Source organism: Lucilia sericata, unplaced genomic scaffold (assembly GCF_015586225.1).
Source record: "Lucilia sericata isolate MDLA Ls3-8-SP2 unplaced genomic scaffold, ASM1558622v1 Contig000248F_arrow, whole genome shotgun sequence".
NCBI lineage: Eukaryota > Metazoa > Arthropoda > Insecta > Diptera > Calliphoridae > Lucilia > Lucilia sericata.
In genome coordinates this window covers 239,432-267,348 of record NW_023994274.1, presented here as the reverse complement: position 1 = coordinate 267,348, position 27,917 = coordinate 239,432, and the positions used below count along the sequence as shown (strand labels likewise).

At 30.0% G+C, this 27,917-nt stretch overlaps 1 protein-coding gene and 1 long non-coding RNA gene across 2 annotated transcripts in view; one reads left to right on the top strand and one right to left on the bottom strand.

Moving 5' to 3' along the window:
- LOC119602658 overlaps window positions 1–27,917 on the top strand; it is a 161,617-nt gene that overhangs the window by 5,328 nt on the left and 128,372 nt on the right. The window lies entirely within an intron of this gene.
- On the bottom strand, window positions 18,949–21,006 carry LOC119602657 (integumentary mucin C.1-like). Its single transcript, XM_037954286.1, has 3 exons — window positions 20,862–21,006; window positions 20,229–20,703; window positions 18,949–19,448 (listed from the first exon to the last, which is right to left on the bottom strand). Exons 1-3 carry the CDS (start codon window positions 20,862–20,864, stop codon window positions 19,297–19,299), a joined length of 630 nt encoding a protein of 209 aa, XP_037810214.1. The 5' UTR covers window positions 20,865–21,006; the 3' UTR covers window positions 18,949–19,296.

The following is a 27,917-nucleotide window of genomic DNA, read 5'->3' as shown; positions in this document are numbered from 1 at the left end:
AGTTAGATGGGTTTCAATAAAAAGTAGCTTGCTGGTGGAGGGTATTTAAGATTCGGCATAGCCGAATATAGCACTCTAACTTGTTATAATTCTTTTTCTAACAACAGCTTAATATTGTTAATTGATAAACAAGGGTTTAATGTTGTGTTTCGTACGAAGTGATGCTTTGAAAGAGATTTGTACGATATTCAGTGCAGATTTTAACCTCTTAAATAGAGTCTCGAAATTCACTTCATTCATTGCTCAGTCATTTCGTTAGGCCAAGCATGCGTTTGGTAATCTATACAAAAATCCAATTTATAGCTAGAATTTATAAACCACTTTTTTGCCAAAAACCGCTGATAGTCATATGGGACATTTTAACATCATCTATTAAAGATCCAATATCTATATCTAAAAGCTAATCAAGATTATAATTTCATGCTCTACTATTTATGTCATAAGCACTGCGACCCTGTTTTGGATCTTCTGTGCAGCCCGTGTGTTCACCATAACAGGTTTAATTCACGTATGAAAATAACGGGTTTGATTGGTGAGAGTTTGAATATGTCCTTCAGGGCCATATAGCATCGAAGATTCCTTTTCGACGAGTCCTTAGTATTGAACAATTGGACAATATGTGTTTAGAGGTTTCCTCCTGGCAGCCACAAAATCTGCATAGCTTCGATATGGCGTTTCCTAGGATGAATTGATGATATCTGAGACCACAATGTCCCGTAAGTAGTCCCGTTAGTGGACAAATATATGAAAGGACTAGTAAAGGAACGAAAAAGTTACCTTTTTTATAGGTTCTTATTTACTCCGGGCTCTCTACAGGGTTAATTTCAGGCTTCTAGGTTTAATACTATAGAAAATTCAAAAAGTACCTTTTGAAAAACGAAAAAGTCCTTTTATAGGTTCTTATATTCTCCGGGCAACCTTCATGTACATAGCTGTCCCAATGTACACTGTGGTGCACGGACATTTTTCAACACTTGCAACTTCCAGTCGATGGACTATCTCTCCTTCATTTACTGCAACATTATACAGTGCGGTTTTTGTTGAACTTTTTCGTTTATTTAACTTTTTGTTAGTTTTTAGCTTGTTGGGTTTATATTTTAGTTGGTGTTGTTTTTGCCTATTGTATACTGCAACAAATAATTTTGTTAATAATAAGTTACTATCTACTACTGCTGTTGTTGTTGCTTATCATATGACATAATAATAAGTGTATAGTATGTGGGTTGCTGGGTTGATGGTAAATCTATGTGTCGGAGAGAGTGTTTCTGTGGTGTGATAAGTGGTTTGTGGCATGTCGTAGTTTTTTTTTTCTTAACACTCTTGCCCACCATCACCTTCAACTATTACAACAAAATTTGTCTGCGTACAGAAACCGAAAAAATAAAAAAAACGAACTTTGCAACTGTAGTAGAAAAAAAAAAGTTTATCAGTTACTCAAGAGTTGAAAGTACTTTGGTAGTAAATTGGTTTTTATGGTTTTATACTATAATTTTGTAATAATACTACCATTCCCATAGTAGCAACTACTGAACCACTAGTACTATTAGACTCACTATTTAGCCACTTCATGTATACGAAAATTTCCTTTTCTCATCTCTAAAAGGATGTGTGTATTGCATTTAGTCTAAGTATTTATTTTTTACACTCGAAAAATTAATTCAATTTAGGCTGTTATTTTATATTCAGAAGATTTCTTATACATATTTGATTTTTTTTAAACGCACATCTTTTAAAACAGTTAAAAAACAGTTTAATGTTTTAAGACATTTATTAAACATTTTTCTACGAGTGTACATTTTTTATACATTGTCCTTAAAAAAGTTATGTGTGCCACTGTTACTCCTACTAACAGCAACTTGTTGTTGTACAGTGTTGCTTTTTTATTTCCTCTTTTTTTTTTTGTTTGCTAAATTTATGAGATTATTATCACAAAATTGTATAGTTTGTGGTAGTTTTTTGTTTTGTTTTTCAAAATGTATATCATTGTTCTTTTTACCCACATTATCAGCTGTAAGTATTCTTGAACTTTTATGTGTAGTGAGTATATGTACATAATAAACCACAGATTTATTTTAAAAGAATTTTTTTTTAACAAATCCATTATTAAAAAATGGCATTATACACCACACGACGGAATGTTTTATAATGTAATCTGTTATTTATTAAAAATTAAGTTGAAAATTGTTATATTTTGTGTAATTAAGAAAAGGAAAATGCTTATTTCCTTCTTAGAAATATCTTAACCCCATCGGTACATTTTGTTTTACAAACTTTTAGGACATATTTTCTTTAAAATAAATGTGACTTTTTGCTATTACTACGTTCTAAATTTTGGGCTAAAATATGTTAAAAATTTTATGTAATGGGGAGATTGTAAGATCAGATTCGATTTTAGTGCAACTTAATCCTTTAGAAAAGTACATTCCAGTCCTTGTTGAACATATTTTAGGTGTGAGTTATCGAAGTTCGTACATATCATCGATTTCCAGGATGTAACAAATCCACATCAAACTGTCACTATCTGTTACCAGACGAGGTCATTTATTTATTTTCATAGCCACAGAAAGTGCATTTTCGTCAGTATTATGCTTCTGTTCTGTGTAACAATGAAAAACGAAAAATTTCCTTCTTTTAGATTCCCATTTACCCATGTATCAGAAATTTCCCTTGTCATACTATGCAGTAAGAATGCCAAACGGGACTTTTACAAATCCCGGGATTCGGTATTTTGAAAATTGCAATCCCGGGATACGGCATATCCTAATCCCGGAAAATTCCGGGATTTACTTTGGCAAATCCGGATTTGTTATTTCCCCATCCCGAAAAATCCTGCATCCCTAATATGCAGTCAATTATTTTCATATGATTTGGTTCCATATTATAGAAAATTCATGCCATTTGAGAAACAGAAAGAACCAATAAGTAATTAAATAAGTACTAATTTTCAGGAATTTGTATATGGGTAATGATGTGTCAAGTGACACAACTCAAAAAATCCATTTGGATGAAATTTGCACTAAGGTTAGTACTATTGTATAGCAGGTCAGCTCTATTGGTCAAGAGCTGCCGGACTTAGAGGCGGTCCAAGTTGGACATTTTTGGTAATATAGGGTTTTATTGAAATGAGTGTAACTTTTCACCTATTGGTCCTAGCAAAAATTTTCCAAATTTTATACAAAATGTACCAAATTTTTCACCCCAATTTAGTCTTAAGTTGGACTTGTAATACATGATTGACTAAATGTGTCAATCAAAACTGGTTCAATGAGTTTGAATAAATTTTTTCTATCCCTAACGATGCAATAACATTTTTATTCCAAAAATTGCAACATCTTAGTACAATATATACAAATCAATTAATAGAAAACAATCTATATATATAAAAATGAATGTGTGTTTGTTTGTATGTTTGTATGTTTGAACGTTATAGACTACTAAACGGCTGAACCGATTTTCTTGAAATTTTCACAGCATATTCCTGCATGTCTGGAATAGGTAATAGGCTACTTTTTATTTCGAAATTTCAAGTGGGCGATGAGCCACGCCCACATTAAGAAAATATAAAATCCGTATATTTTAGATAATATAACAGTTAGAGTCCTCAAATTTTGTCGGAGCCACTTTAGTGTCAATATGATCATTTAGGACAAAAAGTAGGCGGACTAGCATTAGGGGGCGTGGTACCTCCCATATAAATTAAATACAAAAATTCGTTTATCTGGGAAACTAATAGAACTAAATTCTTAAAATTTAGCACGAAGAACTTTAACATCCATATAAACATTTTGGGTAATAAATTGGCGGACTACCCATGAGGGGAGCGGCACCTCCCATATTAATTAAATACAAAAATTCGTTTATCTGGGAAACTAATAGAACTAAATTCTTAAAATTTTGCACAAAGAACTTTAACATCCATATAAACATTTTGGGTAAAAATTGGCGGACTACCCATGAGGGGAGCGGCACCTCCCATATTAATTAAAAACAAAAATTCGTTTATCTGGGAAACTAATAGAACTAAATTCTTAAAATTTTGCACGAAGAACTTTAATATTCATCTGAACATTTTTAAGGAAAAAAGAGCGGACTTTCATCTGGGGGGCTTGGAGCCCCCATATGAATAAAATAGAAAAATTCGTATATCTGAGAAACTATTAGAGCTAGAATCATTAAATTTTACTTGAAGAACTTTGACATTCACCTGAACATTTAGAGTATAACGGGCGGACATCCAATGGGTTACTTGGTACCTCCCATATGAATTAAATACAAAATTTCGTTTAACTGGGAAACTAATAGAACTAGATTCTTCAAATTTTGAACAAATTATTTTAATATTCATCTGAATATTTTGGAGGAAAAAGGGCGGTCTTTCATCCGGGGGGCTTGAAGCCCCCACATGAATTAAATTCGTATATCTGAGAAACTATTAGAGCTAGAATCTTCAAATTTTACATGAAGAACTTTGACATTCATGTGAACATTTAGAGAATAACGGGCGGACTTTCAACGGGGGGCTTGGCACCACATATATGAATTAAATACAAAATTTCGTGCATCTTGGAAACTCTTATATTATTCAAATTTTTTGTAGATAGATAGAAATTGGCGATAGATAGAAACTGGCGAACTTGCAATAATTTGCTTGACATCTTTCATATGTAACATATAATAAATCTGGTATTTATTTATACATATTCCTTTTAGGGTAGCAAAGCACACTGGGTATAGCTAGTATTTAATAAAAAGTACCAAAATTAGTTACGATTTTTACTTCTTAAACGTCAGATTTTCCCAAAAGTACCAAGTTATACATATATCACAAATTTTATACCCTACACCACTATAATGGGGAGGGTATCATGCGTTTGTGCTGATGTTTGTAACACCCAAAAATATTGGTCCTACAAACACCCTAAAGTATACCAATCGACTCAGAAACACTATGTTCGTCTGTCGTCTGTAAAATTCATAGGTTTTTCACCCGAATTTGAAGCACTTCGGGTTACCAGTTGCGATGAAAATACTACATAATTTTCTACACTTTTTTTGCTGGGTATGTAGATGTCAAAAGTTGACAGCTGTTACTTTAACAGCTGCCGCATCATGGCGAGACATTTTACATTTACTTGTAGAAAATATAGACTCCATATATTAAGTTGGGTTACAAAATAACTTACTACAATTCAAAATTAAATATTTTAGCTTTTTTCCCCTTAAACCACATATTAAATTCCCCAAATGGTTTACAACACATTCTCATATTCTAGTATAAAAAACGTACTCACAACAAAATAAAAATATAAATAATAAAAATAAGGGAAACAAACACTAAAGGATTAATATAACTAATATCAACTTTACATTTTGTTTACTTAGGATGTTTATAAATATATTATTTTCTTCATCTATTATTCGTATTAGTATTTTTGTTTGTTTACAGCACGACCACAATTTATATTCTCAGCCTCAAATCTTGTAAACGAAATCTAATGATTTTTTTTCCCTAAAACTGACATGTTTATCCTCAACAGATAAGTAAAATACCACAAACAAAAAAATATAATAATAATAAAAAAACTGAATAGTAAAGAACTTAAACGATGACAGTAAGAGGAGCAAAGATGCTTTATTAAAAAATAGTTTTGACATTTACAATAGATTATTTATTTGATATTGTTGTCCTCTAGAGTGGAATATTAGAGGACTTCAATATCCTTATTCTTTCGCTTTTAACGTACACATATACAAATAGCTACAGAAATACTTTTCCTTTTTTCATTTTACTTTTTGAAGGGTACAAAATCCAAAAATAGAAGAAATATTTTCAATAAAATTCGTATGCAAAGTATTTATAAAAGTATTTCTTCCTTGTTATAACTAGAAGTCATAGTAATTTTTTTATGTTTTCCCAACAAGGACACACCAATGACACATAAGAAACTGTCAAATGCCACTGTATGGCTAAAGAAAAAAATAATACATACTGAGGTTTTTATCTGGGGTACTCGAACTTGTCTTGAAACATGTGTGTAAAAAGGTGAAAATTTATTAATTTAACAAAAAAAGGGCCTTCTAAGTAATTGAATATATGTACATAAATCTGAAGTTTAGTTTGCATGTAATTGTCATTGAAGAATTACAAATTAAAATTAAATTATAATGAAGATATTAAAATAGTAATTATAATAATTACTTTCAAATTGAATTACTTTTTAATTAACCACAATTAAAGTAATTATCTAATGCAATAGAAAATGTAATTGATATCGCCCAAGTCTGCTTTGTAGGGCCCTTAAAACTCTGCAATCCTTGTTACTCCTTTTGAAAGTATTTTTGTTGTATTTTTCAAGTTTTATTTTATTATCCCAGCTTGGCTTTGGTGTTAATCTATTTGGAAGTAAACTGAAACCGTATGATTGTACGTATGGATGTGTGTGAAAACCATAAATAAAAATATTTGTTACTTCCTTTTTAGCAAAATTGTACAATCGTTTTATATTTTGTTATTTTTTGCTGGTGTTTACTAAAAACAAAGTGGTATAATCATATCTTCGTTTGGTCTGTAACACTTCTTAGTATTAAATTTTGTTGTTATTGTAGCAGCTAATACAATCAAAATTTTTAAAATAACTATGGTTCTGCGTCGATGAGGTCAAGGCCAAGATGGACTGCATGAGTCTGTAGGTCTTAAGGACTAAGTGCGGTGGGATTAGTTCTGCAATCAAAAAGGTGAAGTGCGTCATGTGGACCTTCACCATAGGCTGGGCATATGTTGACATTAAGTCTATTGCTCCATCCAGATCTCAGTTGTAACATAAGTACTCATATTTTGTGTGGCAGTACGCGTTCTTCTTCTGCAAATGTTGGTAGGAGACCTCCAATATATTGATACGGAGGATACGGAGAGATACTACCGTATCTCTGTGAATATCGTTGAGTGTATATGTATATAACGCTGTATGCAGTTGTCGTACATTCTAAATTCTTTGCTGACATGCCTCGGGGGACAATCCAACTGCGTTGTATTGTACTTAGGGTAATTCCTCCTATGACATTCCAGAAGGAACTGTTTGGTGACCATAGTGATGTATACATTGACTGGTAAAATCTTCGTATCATCATGAAGTTGGGAGATCTCCAAACATTTGTCCATAAGCCAAGAACTAGCGGCAAGTGTTTTTAGTACCTTGTTCCTACATCGCGTTCTGTGCGAGATTGCAGTGGCATGAGCGGAGGCAGTGAGAAGGCTGTCAAACGTTACACTCAAAATGTTAGGGTGGTTTAGAGTCGCAACTTTGGTGGCATCGAGCTCCTGCCGTATTCCTTTGTCCAGGTGGTAAAGAGAGTTGCAGAGGATTTACCTGATGATAACTTAAGGTTTATCAATGCGCATAAAATATCAATGTTGAGGCCTGTTGCCATAATGGTGCAGTCGTCCGCGTATGAAACCACATCCAAACCATGTGGAACTGAGGAGGAGCTCCTTGTTTAGTTCTACTAACTTGATAAATTAAAAATAAATCAAATTGTTTACGATCCATCTCTATGTATTGTTTGTCAGTAAGGACTGATATAAGTCATCGAAGAATGATAATATGCTGCTCCAAACAATTTATGTGAATTTTTTACAAGTAGAGAGTTAGTTAAATAATTACTACGATCGCCGGCAAATAACGACACTATAGCCCAGACTATAGACGACACTATAGCCCAGACTATAGACGACACTATAGCCCAGACCATAGATGACACTATAGTCCAGACTATAGATTACACTATAGTCCAGACTATAGATTATACTATAGTCCAGACTATAGATTACACTATAGTCCTGACTATAGATGACACTATAGCCCTGACTATAGATTACACTATAGTCCAGACTATAGATTACACTATAGTCCAGACTATAGATTGCACTACAGTCCAGACTATAGATGACACTATAGTCCAGACTATAGATGACTCTATAGTCCAGACTATAGATGACACTATAGTCCAGACTATAGATGACACTATAGTCCAGACTATAGATGACACTATAGTCCAGACTATAGATGACACTATAGTCCAGACTATAGATGACACTATAGTCCAGACTATAGATGACACTATAGTCCAGACTATAGATGAGATTATACTATAGACGAGACAATAGTCCAGACTAAAAACGAAACTAAAGTCCAAACTATAGTCCAGACTGTAGGCAATGCTATAGTCGATACTATAGAGTCTATAGTCTGGAGTATAGTCTCGTCTATAGTCTGGAGTATCATCCCATCTATAGTCTGTACAATATTGTCTTATCTATAGTTTGTATGAACTATTTTGACTAAATTCCCGTATAATGTCTGCTCTGTAGTCCCGCGTTTATAGTCTCGTTTGTATTCTGAACAATGGAATCTTCTATAGTTACGTCTATAGTCTGGACTATAAAGACTTAAATAAAAAAGAAAATGTCAAGAAAAACTAATTACTAGACTCTTCCGAGTATTGCAGGCGGTATATAGTAGACATTGAAAAGTAAGTTCTGGAGTAAGTACAAGTCATTACCAGTTTTTGCAGTGTAGCTATTATTTCCAATAAGTCGACCATGCACTGATATTTGTCTCATTTGATTGTACAGATCCTTAGTCTTTATCGAGTTGAGTAGATCAAGGACAATTACATTTCTGGCAAAGTTTTAGATGACTACATTTCTTTTGGCTCTTGTGTATTTAGATGCAGAGACGAAGAATCACAGAAATACCTTAATGTTAATTGATCTGGACTAGTTTAAAGACTAGTATAATACATAATATGATCGACCTGGATCATATAAAATTTTATATTTTGGTTAGTTTAAACATTTTTGGTTACACAAATCGTATAATTTTATATTCATGGCCAGGATACGAATCGTACGTACATACACATATATGTATATGCTTAACTGTTTGTGTGTACGTTTTTTTGACAAGGGTTGATAATTCATTGTCATGACAGATTTTACTTTCTATAAATCAACATTTAGTAATATTTTGATAATAATATTTCTATTTTTCGACCAAACCATACCATTTTATATTCCACATACTAATGGATGATGGTTGTTGGTTCGTTGGTTACATATTTTCCATTTATTTTTCTCACATAGAGTCAAAAAAAGAATAGCTGTTGTTTTCAGCTTTATACTGATGCTTTTTTTGTTTAGTTTTGGTTCAGGTTGGATTGGGTCGGGTTCATGTTTATGGTGATAAATATTTGCCAAAACAACAGATTAAATAATGACTTCCAAAATGCCATGCAAAATATATGTACATGGAAGAAGGGCAAGAGGATAGAACCTACCCAAAATCAACATAACATCTACTTTAGGAATGTTTATGAAACAGCGCACCATAAGTTTGTATGTCATTCCATAACATACTTTCATAACCCATATTTAACTTTGAGTTGATTAATTGTTGTCCTTCTTTTGGTTTTTCTAGTAAATGTTTGTTGCTAAATACGACAAACCAATGAATGGAATTTGACTGCCCTGTTGAAATGTTTAAATAAATTTCAAAAAGATTGAGTTGTTGTTTTTGTTGTTATTTTAGGCTGTAGCATTTCATTTATTTAACTTTATGAATTTTATAGACTGTTGAGTGATTATAAAGGATTTTAATCTTATTTAAATGTGAATAGAATTTTCTATATTTCGTATTATTTAAAAAAGGATTTGGCGGTATTTTTAAGTTGGGTTTTGTTGGTAAATAAGCTTAGTGTTGGTTTTTGATTTTATTTAAAATAAAATTTATGAAAATAGTTGATGTGATTAGGTGAAAAAGGACATCTTTCTATCCAGTATCAAAATGTTGGACGGGGTTTGTAACGAATGTAAATTTTGCTTGTATTCTGGCTCCTTATTAGATTCTTAGACCATCTAGCGATTTCCTTTTTTTTTTTGAAAGTAGTTTGGGTTTCGAATGGGGTATATCGTTCCACGATTAGCTGGGTGCATAATTAAACTTTTTATTTGTATAATGGAACTAACACAATATTGTCAAGTGTTCCAGATCTAATGAGTTCAACTAATATCGCTCAAGTCAATATAATGGCAAGGAATTATTTCTAAAATATTTCTTCTGATTTGTTATTATTTCAGAAATAGCATAAGATTCTATTAAAAAATTCCCAGCAAAAACTTATAATGAAAAGTAAGGGATTAAAATGCAAAAATTTACTTACACAATAGTATTTTAAGTCATTATTTTAACATGGGGATGACGTTGGAGGCAATTACTTACCATGTTCGCTTACTAATAGGGAGTAAGTTAAGTAAGTACTATTGTTTCTGGGAAAAACAGCAGACAGTTTGTAGTAGGTAATGAAAAGTAAGTTGTTGAGTAAGTACAAGTCATTACGATGTATTTGCTGGATTGGTTTAAAATTGATTACTTTAAAAATCACAAATCACGGTACCATTTACATCAAGAACCCTTAATTGTTCTTAGGAAATCTTACAGGACTCACACTGATTTCAAATTATCATACCAATATCAAGGCTAAATTCTAATAATTTCGAATTACCCTCGTAGAATCTGTGAACAAAAAAACTTTTCACTGCTAAAAGAAAAAGTTATTTAAAATAAAATCTGTTCTCTTAAATCCAACCAACATTTTTACAACTTTATTGTCACAATTGTTTTTCTCACAATATTTGTGGTCTTTTAGCAGAAAAAAATATAAACAACAAAAAAGAAGTGTCATTATTCCTGGCAATATTAAATAAGTTGCTGAACCACAGAAAACCGTTGGAATGAAATATAAAAAGGACATTTTGTTCGTAGATGAATAGTGAAAGACCGAAACAAATACACAATACCACAATGCACATTGGGTCACCAAATGAATGCACTGGGATTGGAAGCGATTGGTCAACACATACATATGAATATAAAAACGAAAACAGTAAATGAATAACAACAACTGTTTACGTCAGCATCGTCAGTAATAATGACACAACAAAATGCCATTAAATATTCAACAAACACTCGATTTTGATTGTTCTTTTTTTTTTTATTAATTTTTAAGATAATCCCACATTTGGCGCTAATAGTTCTTTCGCTGCATGTAGATAAGCAGAAAAGTTAAAGTAAAGTTGTTTAAATTTAAGAAAATTTTGATAATGAAATTAATTAAACTTAAGTGTATCTAAATTTGACATGCAGTTTTATTTCAGTAACAAAGTGATTAAAAAGTGAAAACTTTTCAATTTATTAATTTCAATAATGGGATTTATATTTATTAATATTTTATTTTGTTATATTAGCATACAAATACCTTTTTACTCCTACTTTTAAGTGACAAGTCATTAAAATCTTCAACACTCTTTGTCCCTTATCCTTAATTAATAGAGATCATCATCTTTATTCATATTTATATCCTCATACTTGTTAATAGTTCTAAAAACAATAAAACAATTAAATACATACAAATTTACACGCATTCACCCAAATCCATTTACAATTAATTGATGAAAAGGGAATTTGTTGAGGCGATTCATTTTAAAACTTTAATAAATTTGGACCATTAAAAGCTTGAAAGGGTGATGTAAATTTGGTTATGTGGGGGACAAATACAAAATAAACTTTTCGTTTTACCAGAAAAGAACAATTTACCATATTAGACCTAAAATGATTTTTGAAAATTAAGTAATAAAAAATTGGTAGACTTTAGTTAATCTAAGTATTTTTAATGTTTCAATACAGAAAATTTGAATGAAGATTTCATATTTTTGTCAAGCCCATAGAAGAGGTATAGAACGAGCCTACAGCCGATAAGGGGTTACTACGTATTTCTATTCGATCTAAACTAAATAAAGACGAGCCGATAAGGGGTTATTATGAATTTCTATTCGAAAGAAACAGCTTTCGGACTACAATAAACTATAGTTCAGACTATAGACGAGACATTAGTCTATAAAATAAACTATATTATAGTCCAGACTATAGGCGAGTATAGAGTATAAACATGATTATAGTCCAAACTACAGATGAGACTATAGTCCAGACAATAGCCGACACTATAGTCCAGACTATAGACGACACTATAGTCCAGACTATAGACGACACTATAGTCCAGACTATAGACGACACTATAGTCCACATTATTGACGACACTATAGACGACACTATAGCCCAGACTATAGATAACACTATAGCCCAACCATAGATGACACTATAGTCCAGACTATAGATTACACTATAGTCCAGACTATAGATTACACTATAGTCCAGACTATAGATTACACTATAGTCCAGACTAAAGATTACACTATAGTCCAGACTATAGATTACACTATAGTCCAGACTATAGATTACACTATAGTCCGGAATATAGATGACACTATAGTTCAGACTATAGATGACACTATAGTCCAGACTATAGATGTCACTATAGTTCAGACTATAGATGACACTACAGTCCAGACTATAGATGACACTATAGTCCAGACTATAGATGACACTATAGTCCAGACTATAGATGACACTATAGTCCAGACTATAGATGACACTATAGTCCAGACTATAGATGACACTATAGTCCAGACTATAGATGACACTATAGTCCAGACTATAGATGACACTATAGTCCAGACTATAGATGACACTATAGTCCAGACTATAGATGACACTATAGTCCAGACTATAGATGACACTATAGTCCAGACTATAGATGACACTATAGTCCAGACTATAGATGACACTATAGTCCAGACTATAGATGACACTATAGTCCGGACTATAGATGACACTATAGTTCAGACTATAGATGACACTACCGTCCAGACTATAGATGACACTATAGTCCAGACTATAGATGACACTATAGTCCAGACTATAGATGACACTATAGTCCAGACTATAGATGACACTATAGTCCAGACTATAGATGACACTATAGTCCAGACTATAGATGATACTATAGTGCAGACTATAGATGACACTATAGTCCAGACTATAGATGACACTATAGTCCAGACTATAGATGACACTATAGTCCAGACTATAGATGACACTATAGTCCAGACTATAGATGACACTATAGTCCAGACTATAGATGACATTATAGTCCAGACTATAGATGACACTATAGTGCAGACTATAGATGACATTGTAGTCCAGACTATAGACGACACTATAGTTCAGACTATAAAAGACACTATAATTCAGACTATAGACGAAACTATAGATAAGACTATTGTACAGACTATAGATGAGATTATACTATAGACCAGACAATAGTCCAGACTAAAAACGAAACTAAAGTCCGAACTATAGTCCAGACTGTAGACAATACTATAGAGTCAATAGTCTGGAGTATAGTCTCGTCTATAGTCTGGAGTATAATCCCATCTATAGTCTGTACAATATTGTCTTATCTATAGTTTGTATGAACTATGTTGACTAAATTCCCGTATAATGTCTGCTCTGTGGTCCCGCGTTTATAGTCTCGTTTGTATTTTGAACAATGGAATCTTCTATAGTTACGTCTATAGTCTGGACTACACTTTCATGGACTGGACTATAGTTTTATCTATAGTCTGGATTATAGTCTCGTCTATAGTCTGATCTGTATTTTCCTCTATAGTATAGAGTATATCTATAGTCTGGATTATAGTCTCGTCTATAGTCTGATCTATATATTTCTCTATAATCTATACTATAGAAGAAAATTATACTCGAACACTATAGGCTGGACTATAGTTAATACAATATTCCGGACTATAGACAAAAAGGAATTACAAACAAATACAGTTATTGGATCCAGATGTACATTCGTTATTTGAATTTATTTTCTAATATTAAAATATAATCTTTTTTGCTATTGCACCAATTTTAAAGTTGCCTTCCTGTTAATTTCAAATCATTATATTGTTTTTTTTTTTTTGTATTCTTCCCACTTAGAACAACTTAATCTCCTTTAACATCTGTACATCATTTAAAATTCGATTTTAAAATGATTCCTAAGCCTCCACTACAACCTATCTTCTCCACCCACTAGTAAGACATCAATAGACCTGTTGACATACAAAAGGAAAAATAAGAAAAAGTTAGAAAATGGAAAAATAATAAACTACACAATATTGGAAATAGCCACAAAGTAAACCACTTGTGAAACAAGTTGTTTCCACTTGAAATCCACTCGAAGAACAAGAATAGAAAAGAATCCTATTTTTAAAAATTTTCTATGTGTTCAATAATACTGTTTAGATTTAAACAGTAAAAAATGTATACACCTTGTATATAAATGAAATAAAAATAACAAATGTATGGTTGTAGCTACTTCCATAGATGTGCGATTCTGTATACCACAAAATAGCCACAATTTTCTTTATGTGTATTTCCTTAGAGGTAAATAAATGTAGCATATTATACTATGACGATGAGTATATCCATGCAGGCATCAGATCAAATAAAACAGCAGCAACAGCAGTCAATTGAACTCACTTTAAGGTGAAAATGTAATTTTCAATTTTAATCTACTTTGAAAGAGAAAATCATGAACATTTCAAGTGCACGTATGGAATACACTTTCAAGTTGATTATTTAAGTAGAAAAAGTAGGTTGTATGTACTATTTGAAATTAGAATCTGAATTAAAGAAAATATTTGATTTTACTTTGTTTTTCTTTAGCTTAAAATCCTAGAAAACCCCTACATATTTGTATAGTACATTGGTAATGTAAAATATATTCTAGCCTAGATTATTGTATACTACAGACTAGACTTCAGTTGGGACTATAGACTATACATGAGTATGGACTGTTGGCCTATATTTCGATTATTCTCTAAATTATTGACTACAATATAAAATCTTTACTTACCCGGTAAATAGGCAAGTAATATTGGAGGAAAGTGTAAGTACTTACTTTATGGGTGAATAACTACTTATTTTTGTTCGACGATGACCAAAAGATAAGTGGTTACAAATGTGCTTACCCGACTTTCCTGGATTTAAAACCGGCTTTACAGTTATTTTCTGTGATTATTAGTCTATTCTCTAACTCGTTGCTCCATTTACAAGATATTTTATCGTGCTATTTGGAATGGTTTTTACACAAATGTAAAATTCTAAATTTGTTCAAAAAACTTCAAATATCAACCAGGGTAACAATCATTAGGTAATTCTTTATTAGACATACGCTCTAGACGATTGGCTACAAATCCTATTAAAAAGATATTAATTAATGTTATTGATAACGACCACACATTACCAAGTAATGTATGAAATAACTACATTACCTACATTACTCATTACCAAAATTTTAAAATATTTTGCTGGGATATTCATGATTAGTGACTAGAATATATTGACTGGGATATAGACTGGACTGGGATATATAGTATGGACTATAGATTTGAATATAGATTGGAGTATAGACTTGACTATAGACTGGATTATGGACTGGATTATAGAGTGGAATGTAGACAGGATATAGGATGGAATATTAACTGGACTATATATTAGACTATAGAATGGACTCTATACTGGACTATAGAGTGGAATAAACTATAGAAGGGATTATACACTGAACTATATACTAAACAATAAGCTGGGCTTTAGACTGGATTATAGGCTAGACAATAGACTGGACAACTGACCGGAATATCGACTTGGATGAAGACAGGAATATAGAATGGTATCGATATTAATAGCTACATTATGAACTGAATTATAGACCTGAGTTTAGATTATAGACTAACTGTATGGACTTTAGACTTTACACTGGACTACAAACTAAACTATAGATTGGATTATATACCGGATTCTAGACTGGATTAAATACTGGTCTATAGCCTGAACTCTAGTATTGATTGTAGACAGGATTATGGATAGGACAATATTGAAATAATCGATACTATTGACTAGACCCTATCTCAACCATATGTCCAGACTATTAGTCCAGACTAAGTTTTAGACCATAATGTATATAAAATTTAGTCTATAGACTAAAATACTGTCCAGGCTATACACTAGTCAAGTGTCCAGGCTATTATAGGCTGACTATAGTCATACCAGAACAATGACTAGATCTTTGTCAATCAATATAACTGTAGATTTGAACTATGTTCCACCCGATTTGGGTAGAACAAATATTTTCTGATTCGAAGTATATTCTTCCTAAGAAAACTTTTTTCACTTTGAAAATCTGTCTTTTGATACGTAAAATATTGACCTTTTTAAATTGTAATAATTAAATTAATATTTTATAATACAAATACAACTTTGCCATATTAAAGAAGAAAATAAAATTAAACTACTTGTATTCAATTTACTAAGGGTTCCAAAGAGAAAACAAATTAAAAAAGGACACCCCAAATTTAAGGTTTTAAAATTAACCTTATAATTCTTCAATAAACCCCCAAATACAAAAATGAAAAGTATAAAAGGTGAATAATAGCAAGAACTCGATTATGTTATTAACAATTATTGTCAAACAGACTCAAAATCCTTTTTTCCCGGAAACAAAATTATAAAGCCAATAAGCCCCCACCTTTCAAACCTTTGAAGGGCAAAAATCTAAAGACCATAAAAAATACAAGTTTATTGAAGCAAACAACTAATGATAATGGTCTAAAAACCAAAAAACAGCCATTATTTGTGAAAGTACTTTATTTCCATTTAACACATGCTACCATCAACAACCGACCTGCTTTTTTTATACATCTATGAGACAAATTTTACGGAAAAGGAGGGGAAATTCAACTTACATAATAATTTAAACAAAATTTATGATGGTCTTAAGCAGCAACAAACAAAAATCCCCTGCTTAAGAAAAAAAGTTAAAAAAAAATTTATATGAAAATGTCAACTAAATTTAGGAAAGCGCAGGAGGAACAAAAATTATTTGTTAAGAAAAGGAAAGTTTATTTTAATACTTTAACACAAATTAAAAATTATAGTCATCTTTGTTTCTTTATTTTTCTTATTTTCCATCTTAGTGTCCTAGAGAAAAATCTTTTTGAAATTTTTTCTTGATTTCTTTTTCTGTTGCTGTTGTTGTCGCAAACAGACAACTTCATATAAAAAAACATCAAAACTTAAACCTTTTAAACGACCTTTTTTTCTTCTTTTGGATATTTGTTTGTGATACTTGTACTACTGTGGCTTCTAAATGTCTTTTTCTGTGCCAAAAGAAAAGAAGAGATGACGACGATGAAGATGAAGTAAATAAGTTTGTTCCCAAGTGTAATATTAATGTCTCAATATATTTACATTGTTTTGTTATTCTTTCGGTTTGGTTTTGCACTGAAATTCAATGTGACATTTAGTTACTTTTTTTTTCTTAAGTGTCCTTCACTTTGTAACGCTGTAATAATCAATTTCAGTTTATTGTAATGTTGGTGACACTATGTATCTACAATTTCCCTATTCTTAGGATTTAATAGTTTTAGGTCCTTTATTGTAGATTAATATGTACTCTTTCGTGATATATAATTAACCGATTATTTGTATACCCTACACCACTATAGTGGGAAGGGTATTATGAGTTTGTGCCAAAATATTGGTCGTACACCCACCTTAAAGTATACCATTCGGCTCAGAATCAAGTCCTTCTGTCTGTCCGTCCGTCTGTCTGTCTGTCTTTCCGTCTGTATGCCGATGTAAACCTTGTGCACACGCTACATGTCGCAATTTTCAAGATAATGTGATGATATTTGGCACTCGGATACATTTTTAGTTGCAATAATTTCCTTATTTATCGAAATATTTCCATTTATTGAATCCAGGCATGGGGGTAATGATTACACAAAGTAATTAATTACAAGGTCAATTACAATTACTTGTAATGTGTAATTGAAAAATAACCAATTACAATTACTTGTAATTGTAATTGAAATTTTTCCAATTCCAATTACTTGTAATGTGTAATTGACAAATAACTAATTACAATTATTTGTAATTGTAATTGAAGTTTTGCCAATTACAATTACTTGTATTTGTAATTGAAATTTTCAATTACAATTATTTGTAATTGTAATTTAGGTATTACTAATTACAAATTACATGTAATTATAAGGAACAAAATTCACAATTACAAGTAATTGTAATTTCTTCAATTACAATTACAAGTAATTGTAATTGGCGAAACTTCAATTACAATTAAAAATAATTGTAATTGGCAAAACTTCAATTACAATTACATGTAATTGGTAATGCTTCAATTACAATTACTTCAAATGTAATTGTAATTGAAAATGTAGTCATTACCCCCCAAGCCTGATTGAATCCAATTTATTTAAAACTTTTTGCGTCAAGTATATAGAGTATAACTTTTCTCACTACCACCGATTATTTTAGCACAAATTGTTTTATTTTATTTTCATTTTCGGTTTGTAGTATGTTGTAAACAGATTTATGCTTTTTTATATACTTACGTACTAGATACTCTTTTTATATCTATGTTTTACGGGTCAAATTTCAAAATAAGTAAGACAAAAGAAGAATTAAATAAATAAAAAAGGAAAAAAAAAGAATAATACATATAACAACAATTTCATTTAAAAAGCATAAATGTCATTGCAAAAGAGAAAAGGATACAACTGAACTGCTAACTCCAAACTGAAAGATACCAAGTTGAAAGTAGAACTTGAAGGTGTCAGATGTCAGTCACTTAAACTGCAGTTAAACCATTTATAACAATGACAGTAGTTTAACATTTTTTGTTTTGTACGAATAACTGGAGAAAAAAATTTAAAAGATGAGATTAATATTGATGGAAAGAAAAGTAAAAAATATGAAAAGTAAATTAAATTTATAGGGATTATTATAAATAGAGAATTTCTTCACAATTTTTCTTATAAAAGAAAATATTTTCGTTTTTTTTTTTTTTTTTAGATTATTTTTATTAAAAATAAATTTTTGAAAATATATTTAACAAATAAGTAATTTTTCGAAATTTTCGTTAAAAAGGTAGTATTTTCCATAAAAAGCTTTTTTTAAAATATTCTTTTTTATTAATGGAAAATTTACATCAAAATTTCACTGCATTATAAATATATAATTGTTAATGTGTTCATACTCTTAAACTTCTGGTAAATAATATAATTATCACAATTTGATTATACACGATTTTTTTTTATAATTTTTTCTTTGATGCTTTCTAAATAATTGTCTATTTCGGAGAATTTTCTTATAAATAAATACAATTGTATAAACATGCACTTTTTATATAAATATGTATGTATAAAAAAAATTCTTATTAAAATTTATAATTATTAAATAAACAGTTTAAGATTTCCAAACAGCAACTTTAACATTATCGCTTATAAAAACCCTGATGATGTTGATGATAATAATAATGATTCATATTTTTACAGTAATGGCCATGGACTCTATAACAACCAGCAAAACTGTTAAAATCATAGCTACAACATTTGAAACATTCAACAGGATAAAAATATTTTAGACCTAAATGGAGGAAAAGATAAAAATAGACGTAGTTAAGAAATGAAATAAAGAATAACTTCCACATACTCTATGTTTGAAGATAATTGAGTTAAAAATACATATGGGGAATTTTATGTCAAGTGCCCCAATTCCAAAAAAAATCGATTTCGACGAAATTTGCACTATTAGATAGTAGGTCAGACACAAATTTTCAGCTCTATTTGTCAAGAACTGCCGGACTTAGAGGGGGTCAAAGTTAGACATATTGGTCATACAGGGTTGTATTCTAATGAGTGTAACTTTTCACCTATTGGTCCTAGGTAAAATTGTCCAAAGGAGTTCAGATAGTTATTTCTTCATTCTTTCAAATTTTTTTTTTTTTTTTTTTTTTTTTTTTTTGCTTAAAGGAAAGCTTATACAATTTCCTTAAAGGTCTTTACAGTCCCATGCAAGTGAGATATCCATCAAAAGAATTATTTTTTAACTCAATAATAAAATTTTTTTAAATATTTGGCACTTAATTTTCCCCTATTTTTTCAAAATGGACGTTTCTGTTGTATTTTTTTTGCTCAAGACCTTGGTGCAAATTTCATCCAAATCAGAAGACATCGATTTTTAAAGTTGTGTCACTTGACACGAAATTCCCCATATTTAAATTTTTTTTTATATACAATACTACTATGTTTGGATTGTATTTCTCTCTATATGAAGGATTTACAAGTATTAGAAAACTTTCATAATATTAAACAAATTTTTAATCCTATTAATGAAAAGTTTAATTGAACTATGGCAATGACTTACCTTTACAAGTCCATCTCAGTTGAGCATTACCATATTGCTTTTTAAAATAACATTTAAAGCTGCCAGAATAATCAGGATATCTGGGATAAAATGGATAATTGGGAGCTGGAGTTGTTGTTGTCGTACTTGTCGTAAAGGGTGAATCGGTAGCAGGCGAAGTTGGAATATCATTTTGTATCGTAGTAGAAGGAGCTAATGTGGTTGTTGTAGTTGTGGGTTCGGGAGTTGTAGTTGCTTCAGTTGTAGTTGTTGTTGCTTCTGTTGTTGTGGTGGTCGCTTCCGTTGTAGTAGTCGTTGCTTCTGTAGTTGTGGTGATCGTTTCCGTTGTAGTTGGTTCTTCTGTTGTAGTTGGTTCCGGAGTTGTTGGTTCTGTTGTGGTTATAGGTGGCCTTGTTGTTATGTCCCAATCTGGTGGTGGCATATCTTGCGTTACTACCGCCACCACCAATAAATTGAGAATTATTAAGTATTTAAACTTAAAGAAAATAATATATCAATTGCTTTTCTATTTATCAAATTTAAGTGAAATCTTTGTGCCCGTATTGAGAAACAGAAACGCATTTTTTAAATCTTATATGAAAATCAATTTTAATTTCTTTTCATGTTTCTGAATACGTTTCTTAATCTATTTACCATAGTTTTGTTTTTTTTTTTTTTTAATAAATAATTTCAATTATTTTGCAATATCAATTTTATAGAGGTTTTTCCGTTGTGTTTTCTTTGGCACGTTTCGTTTTAAACTGAAAACAATTCCATTTGTTTATTTCTTCCGAAGTGTGCGAGAAGCCTTTTCGTTTGATATTTTGTTGTACTTCGATTAAATTTTCGGAGAAGCACCAGTAAATAGCAACAATTAAACAGATCAGTTTATTTACTTTAGACGGGGAAGATAGGAAGACAAAATGTTGATCGTTTATAAATGCCGTAGTTTGTAGCTTATCGTTATTCCTCAACCTTAATATGATTCCAAATTTCAGGGTGTTTATTTATCACCATTTTCCCTCATATGTTTCATACTACATTTTATTTGTTTTATTTTTCATTCATATATATTTTTACTGATAATTCCTTACAGTTTTTTGCAAAATAATACTATGAGACATTAAACAATTATCATGATGATGGTATTTACGAAATACTGTCAGCCTGCTTAACCGCTGTCAATATTAATGACGTTAATTCTACTACAATTAAAAAAAACTTGTAACGAAATGTTTAAAACATTAAACTTTAAAAAAAAAACAGAAATAATTTGAAAATTCCCTACTAACTACTGATAACATTTTCTAGAGTATTTATTTGTATGATCATTTCTCATGGTCGCTTTCTAGATGCAAGAGATCTAAAGGAATAAAAACTTTTTTCGGAGATAATAATAAAATTAAACTAAGTTAAAGGAACACTCTTAAGACTTGTTTTAATTTTTTGTTAATTATTTAAAATTTGAATATGTATAAAAAGAAGTGAGTTTATCGATTATTTCGTTAAAAGTTGAAATTTTCAAATATTTTAGCAAAAACTTACATTGAAAAGTAGGGAGTTAGGTTAGCTAATTAGTCAGCTAGTTAGTTAGTTAGTTGGTTAGTTAGTTAGTTATTTAGTTAATTAGTTAGGTAGTTAGTTAGTTAGTTAGTTAGTTAGTTAGTTAGTTAGTTTGTTGTTAGTTAGTTAGTTAGTTAGTTAGTTAGTTTGTTAGTTGTTAGTTAGTTAGTTCGTTAGTTAGTTATTTAGTTAGTTAGTTTAGTTAGTTAGTTAGTTAGTTAGTTTTGTTAGTTAGTTAGTTAGTAGTTAGTTAGTTTCGTTAGTTATTAGTTAGTTAGTTAGTTATTAGTTAGTTTAGTTAGTTAGTTATTAGTTAGTTAGTTTAGTTAGTTAGTTCGTTTATTAGTTAGTTTTAGTTAGTTAGTAGTTCGTTAGTTAGTTAGTTCTAGTTATTAGTTCGTTCGTTCTTTTAGTTAGTAGTTATTTCTTCGTTAGTTCGTTATTAGTTAGTTATTTAGTTCGTTCGTTAGTTATTTTTTTTTAGTAGTTAGTTCGTTCGTTTAGTTCGTTCGTTAGTTAGTTAGTTCGTTAGTTAGTTGTTAGTTCGTTCGTTCGTTAGTTAGTTCGTTCGTTCGTTAGTTCGTTTTCGTTCTGTTCGTTCGTTTTTCGTTCGTTCGTTCGTTCGTTTTTCGTTCGTTCGTTCGTTCGTTCGTTAGTTTTCGTTTTTAGTTTTTCGTTCGTTCGTTCGTTCGTTCGTTCGTTCGTTTCGTTCGTTCGTTCGTTCGTCGTTCGTTCGTTCGTTCGTTCGTTCGTTCGTTCGTTCGTTCGTTCGTTCGTTCGTTCGTTCGTTCGTTCTTCGTTCGTTCGTTTTCGTTCGTTCGTTTTCGTTCGTTTTCGTTCGTTCGTTCGTTCGTTCTTCGTTTCGTTCGTTCGTTCGTTCGTTCATCGTTCGTTCGTTCGTTCGTTCGTTCGTTCTTTCGTTCGTCGTTGTTGGTGGTTTTCGTTCGTTCGTTCGTTCGTTCGTTCGTTCGTTCGTTCGTTCGTGTTTTGGTGTTCGTTTAGTTGTTTGTGTTATTTTATTAGAGTTTAAGAATATATGCACCAGCCAATGTTTTGAAACTCAGTTCCTTGGGCTAGTATACCTTAGAAGTTAGTACCAAATACATATTTGAATCTAGTTTCTGTTAAAACCTAAGCAATGACAGAGTAACATTCCCCGTATGCAGTACATTCTTTTTGAATTCTATTTAGGTACTAACCTTTGACTTATTCTTTCCAGACCTGGGCGATTTCCATTAATTTTGCATTAACATTAAATTAAAAAAAAATTAATTTTATGTAAAAATATTGCATTAACATTAAATTTGTAAAATTTAATGCATTAAATTTCCATAAACATTAAATATTTTGAATTTAATGCATTAATTTTACATTAACATTAAATATTTTGAATTAATGCATTAATATTAATATATGTGAATTTAATGCATTAATTTTACATTAACATTAAATAAGCAATAAAATTAATGCATTAATATTCCATTAACATTAATATATATCAAAATTGATAAACATAAATAAAAATATAGCACAAAAGACCTCGATCAAACTAAATACAACTAAAATTAATAGGTTAATAACTCCTATATTCCATTCAAACTTGTGTGTCTTAAATATGATATTTATATAAGATTCCACAGACAAAAACTATAAAAGGAATATCTGGGAAGTGATACTATTCTTCTAAAATGTATTATCGAGTATAGGACTTATTAGGAAGGACTTTAACAAAATAAACTAAAAAAGGAATATCTGGGAAGTGATACTATTCTTCTAATATGTATTATCGAGTATAGGACTTATTAGAAAGGACTTTAAAACATTCAATTTTACTTGAATTTAGTTAGACCGAGGTCTTTAGCGCTGTATTATTTTTCTTATTTTTATAAATTATTTTATACATTAATGTTAATGGAAAATTAATGCATTAATTTTATTATTTATTATTTAATGTTAATGGAAAATTAATGCATTAAATTCAAAAATATTTAATGTTAATGTAAAATTAATGCATTAATTTCACAAATATTTAATGTTAATGTAAAATTAATGCATTAAATTTAAAAATATTTAATGTTAATGCAAATTTAATCCATTAAATGTACCCATGTTAATGCAGTAAACTTGCATTAACATTAATTTTTTTTAATGTAGAAAAAATTGTTAATGCATTAACACATTTAATGCATTTATCCCAGGTCTGATTCTTTCTCAGTAGACTTTTCATACTGTTCTCTCTCTTTTTCATCAAAATGAAAAACTCTATTTTTATAAAAAATCGATAAATTTTTATAAAAAGAAATTTGCAATGTTTCTATTTAAACGATAACGTCTCTAAATTGCTAATAAAACCAGAAATTTTTGATTAAACTGTTTTTTAAATCATTCCTATAAAAATTTAAATTTTCTTTATAATTTTAAGAGGATTTTTTTAAAATTTTTTTCTACAAATAATGAATTGTTCGAAAATTGTTGAAATTCTCGAACATATTATATGTAGCATTTCTTCGAAAATTAATAATATTAAAACTAACACTATTAAGCTTTGTTTAAGTTTCTTGTTAATTCATTACTTTAAATATCTGCCTTTTTTAAAACTTCCCCTTAAGTGTTAAATAATATTAAAGATTTTACACTTATATTTTAATTTGCTTTTAATACAAAGTCTGCCCTCACAATTCCAAAATTGTTAAAACTGATAAGTGTCATTTACAAAATAAATTCATACGTAATTTGCATTTGTATATATTTTTTTGTTTTAAATTTTATTTCTATTAACAATTGTTGCATTATTCGCCAACTAAGTCAAGATTATTGAAATGTTTTTTTTTCGGTTCCATTATTCATCCATAAATGCAATTTTCAGGTTCATTTACAAATTCTATTCAATTTCCTATGCTTTAATTGTAATCGAATACGAGTGAGAATTTTTATTTTAATATATTAGTTTTTTAATGAATCAACTGACCACAATAATTATTATTATTATTATTTTCAATAAATAATTTAGTTTTGTTATCAATCCTAATGTATGTGTGTGTAATTTTATTAAGAATAATTTCTGAGTTTTCTGTTTATTATGTAAACAATAATTGAATTCATTATGACGTTTCTTGTTTTTTTGTTTGTTTTAGCAACTGATACTATTAGTTATTAATACAAAAAATAATATTAATTTTTATTGTGATTCATTATGTATCTAAATTTGTAGATTTGTGTCACTTATTTTTAGTTTGTATTTATTTTATTAATTGTGTGGTTTACAAGATTTTAAAATATTTGTTATAAACAACATCTGTTAACACTAATTGTTAGTTAAACATTTTTTTACAATTGTTTAATTGGAGTTTTTTTAATATATCTTTATGGATTTTTAGAGATTTTCAAAAATACCTTGACTATTCATACATATATATGAAACATTAAATATTGTTTTCTACCCCAGATAACTTTACTTGACAATCAGTTTAATTTGAAGTATTAAATTGGTGTTTTTTTTTGGTTAATTGGTGACATAAGTCTAATAAGTATATAGGGCAATTCCACAGACATTTCGACCACTTCAAATTTTCAATCCTTTCGATTTAGTTATAACTCGAAACGTATATTCTACTCTTAATTGCGGTTTTTATGGCGTATAAATTGGATACTTATACGGTTCATATTTTATGGGTCTCTAAAGTAGGGCATGTCGGGTATTTTTGTTCAAAATTATAAACTTTTAAACTAGTTATCCGATTTTAACAAATGATGTTTCATTCGACAGGACTCCGATAACTCCGATAACTTTTTGACATTTCATTAAAATTACATGAAGTGTTGGCACAAGGACCATAAGGTGGAAAATGTCCTTTATTCTTGAATATCTTAAAAAATTATATTTTGTTTTTTTTTTAATTTTTTATGACAAATAGACAAAATTATTGTAAATTAAGGTATTAATCATAGAAAAGGTATACATAGAACTGAAACTGAGTATGGCAAAACCTAAGTCTGCTGTGTAAAACCTAAGTCGTGAGAATATATTAGTTGAAAAATATATAACCCAACAAACACAAATTCTATCGTTTACAAAGTTTTTATATTTTTATTTGATATTATATTCCGATATTTTATGAAATAATAGTTTGAATATATATTTTTATTCAATATCAGTTGACCCATGTAAGAAAAATCTTCATTAAAAATTATTCTTAATTTTAAATAAACTCTTTGTGTTTGCTGGGTTGGACCAATATTCTGTGGTATTAATGCCAATTAAAGTAAAAATTACCACAGACCATCAACTTAATGTTATAAATATGATGGTAAATAATATCTGAAATCATGTCTTATATAATTGAAATATTGGAGGTCATAGGTCAAAATAATAAATTTTTTGATATATCTCCCTTTTCGTACATCCTACGGATTTAGGGGAAAATTTGTAGAGAATAAAATTTACGGCATTTTGACTTCAGACAATTTTTTCGTATTATCAGCCGTTTTAGAGTTATAGTCATTTTTCGTTTATTTGAGATATGTTTTTCTAACCTCAATTATTTTTTTGTACTACAATCGTCATTGTGATAATTTTTGTACCGCCTTTAGTAAGGAACACATATAACTATTTAATTATACTTTTCGCCTCAAAGTTATCTCTGACCCATAGTGCGATCTTTTGTAATGTAAATTTTTAAATAAAGTTGTAACTGAGCGACTTTTCGAAGTCTTAAAAACGACATAATGAAAATAACAATACCCAAAGTGCTTCGCTACCCTCTTAACCTTCATTATTGTAAGCCCGTTTACAAAATTTTAAGACTTTTTCTGTTATTATTTCCCTGATAGATCCCAATTTACGTTGAAAAGGTATGTCCCGATCGTTAAAAAGTTTACGCAGTTTTCGATATTTATTATAAACATAATTTTAAATTTATTAACAAAATTTTTGATGATGGCTACCACGTAGTGATAGGGCCTAATTTTGAATTGAGTAATATGTAATCAAATCAATCCGAAGCGGTTTAAGAAGTACAGTTTTTCATAGAACAAGTACAAAATACTTGATTCAAGTACTGATCCGTTATGAACGAAAACCAGATTTAAGCTTTGAAATGCTTACTTGATTTAAGATAAACATAAGTTGATAATTGAGTATTAGAGTATATAATCAGAAAATGGGCTTAATTTGAGATCGATTCGTACTTGATTCAGAATTCAGAACATTTCAGCAAAAAAGTTATAAAAAAATGTTTAAATTACTAATACACATTAACAATAAAAAAAACTCAAAAACTTTTTGCAAAAATATTCTTAACTAAATGAGAATTATATGTCAGAAGGCGATTTAATGTATTTTCAAATTAAGTAAGAACTAAGATTAAAAAGATTTAATTGTAACTCGCATTAACATAGAGGTGACACACCAATTATTGATAGTTCCTATATTCGTATGGATATTATAGGTGTTACCGTTAAGCAGTGAGTTTTCCAGATATCTGAATTTTGGTATATAATTCATATGGGAGGTACCCACTGTTTATACCCTACACCACTATAGTGGGAAGAGTATTATGCGTTTGTGCTGATGTTTGTAACGCATTAGAATATTAGTACTAAACCCACCTTAAAGTATACCGATTGACTCAGAATCACTTTCTAAGTCGATTTAACGATGTCCGTCCGTCCGTGTGTCCATGTAAACGTTGTTATCAAAGTACAGGTCGCAATTTTCATGATAATTTGATGAAATTTGTTAAAATCGGTCCATTAAATGAAAATGGTTAAAATCGGTTCATTATTTCACCTAGCCCCCATACAACTGAAGGGGGCTTTGAGCTCATAATTATGTATAATATAAATGTATCTGGATGAAAGTTCGCACAACTAAGTTTTATACAAGCCTTGATGACCTTGTCGAATTTCGAAATGATCGGACTTCATTTGACCCTACCCCCATACAAAGCCCCCTTCAGAAAGTGACTTGAATATCCGCAATTCATTTCTTAGCACTGTTATTGCAATGAAATTTAGCACAGACAAATATTATATAAATACACATCTATCCAGCCCATTTTATCGGGATCGGTCCACATTTGCTCCTATCAGACCTGGGATAAATGCATTAAATGTGTTAATGCATTAACAATTTTTTCTACATTAAAA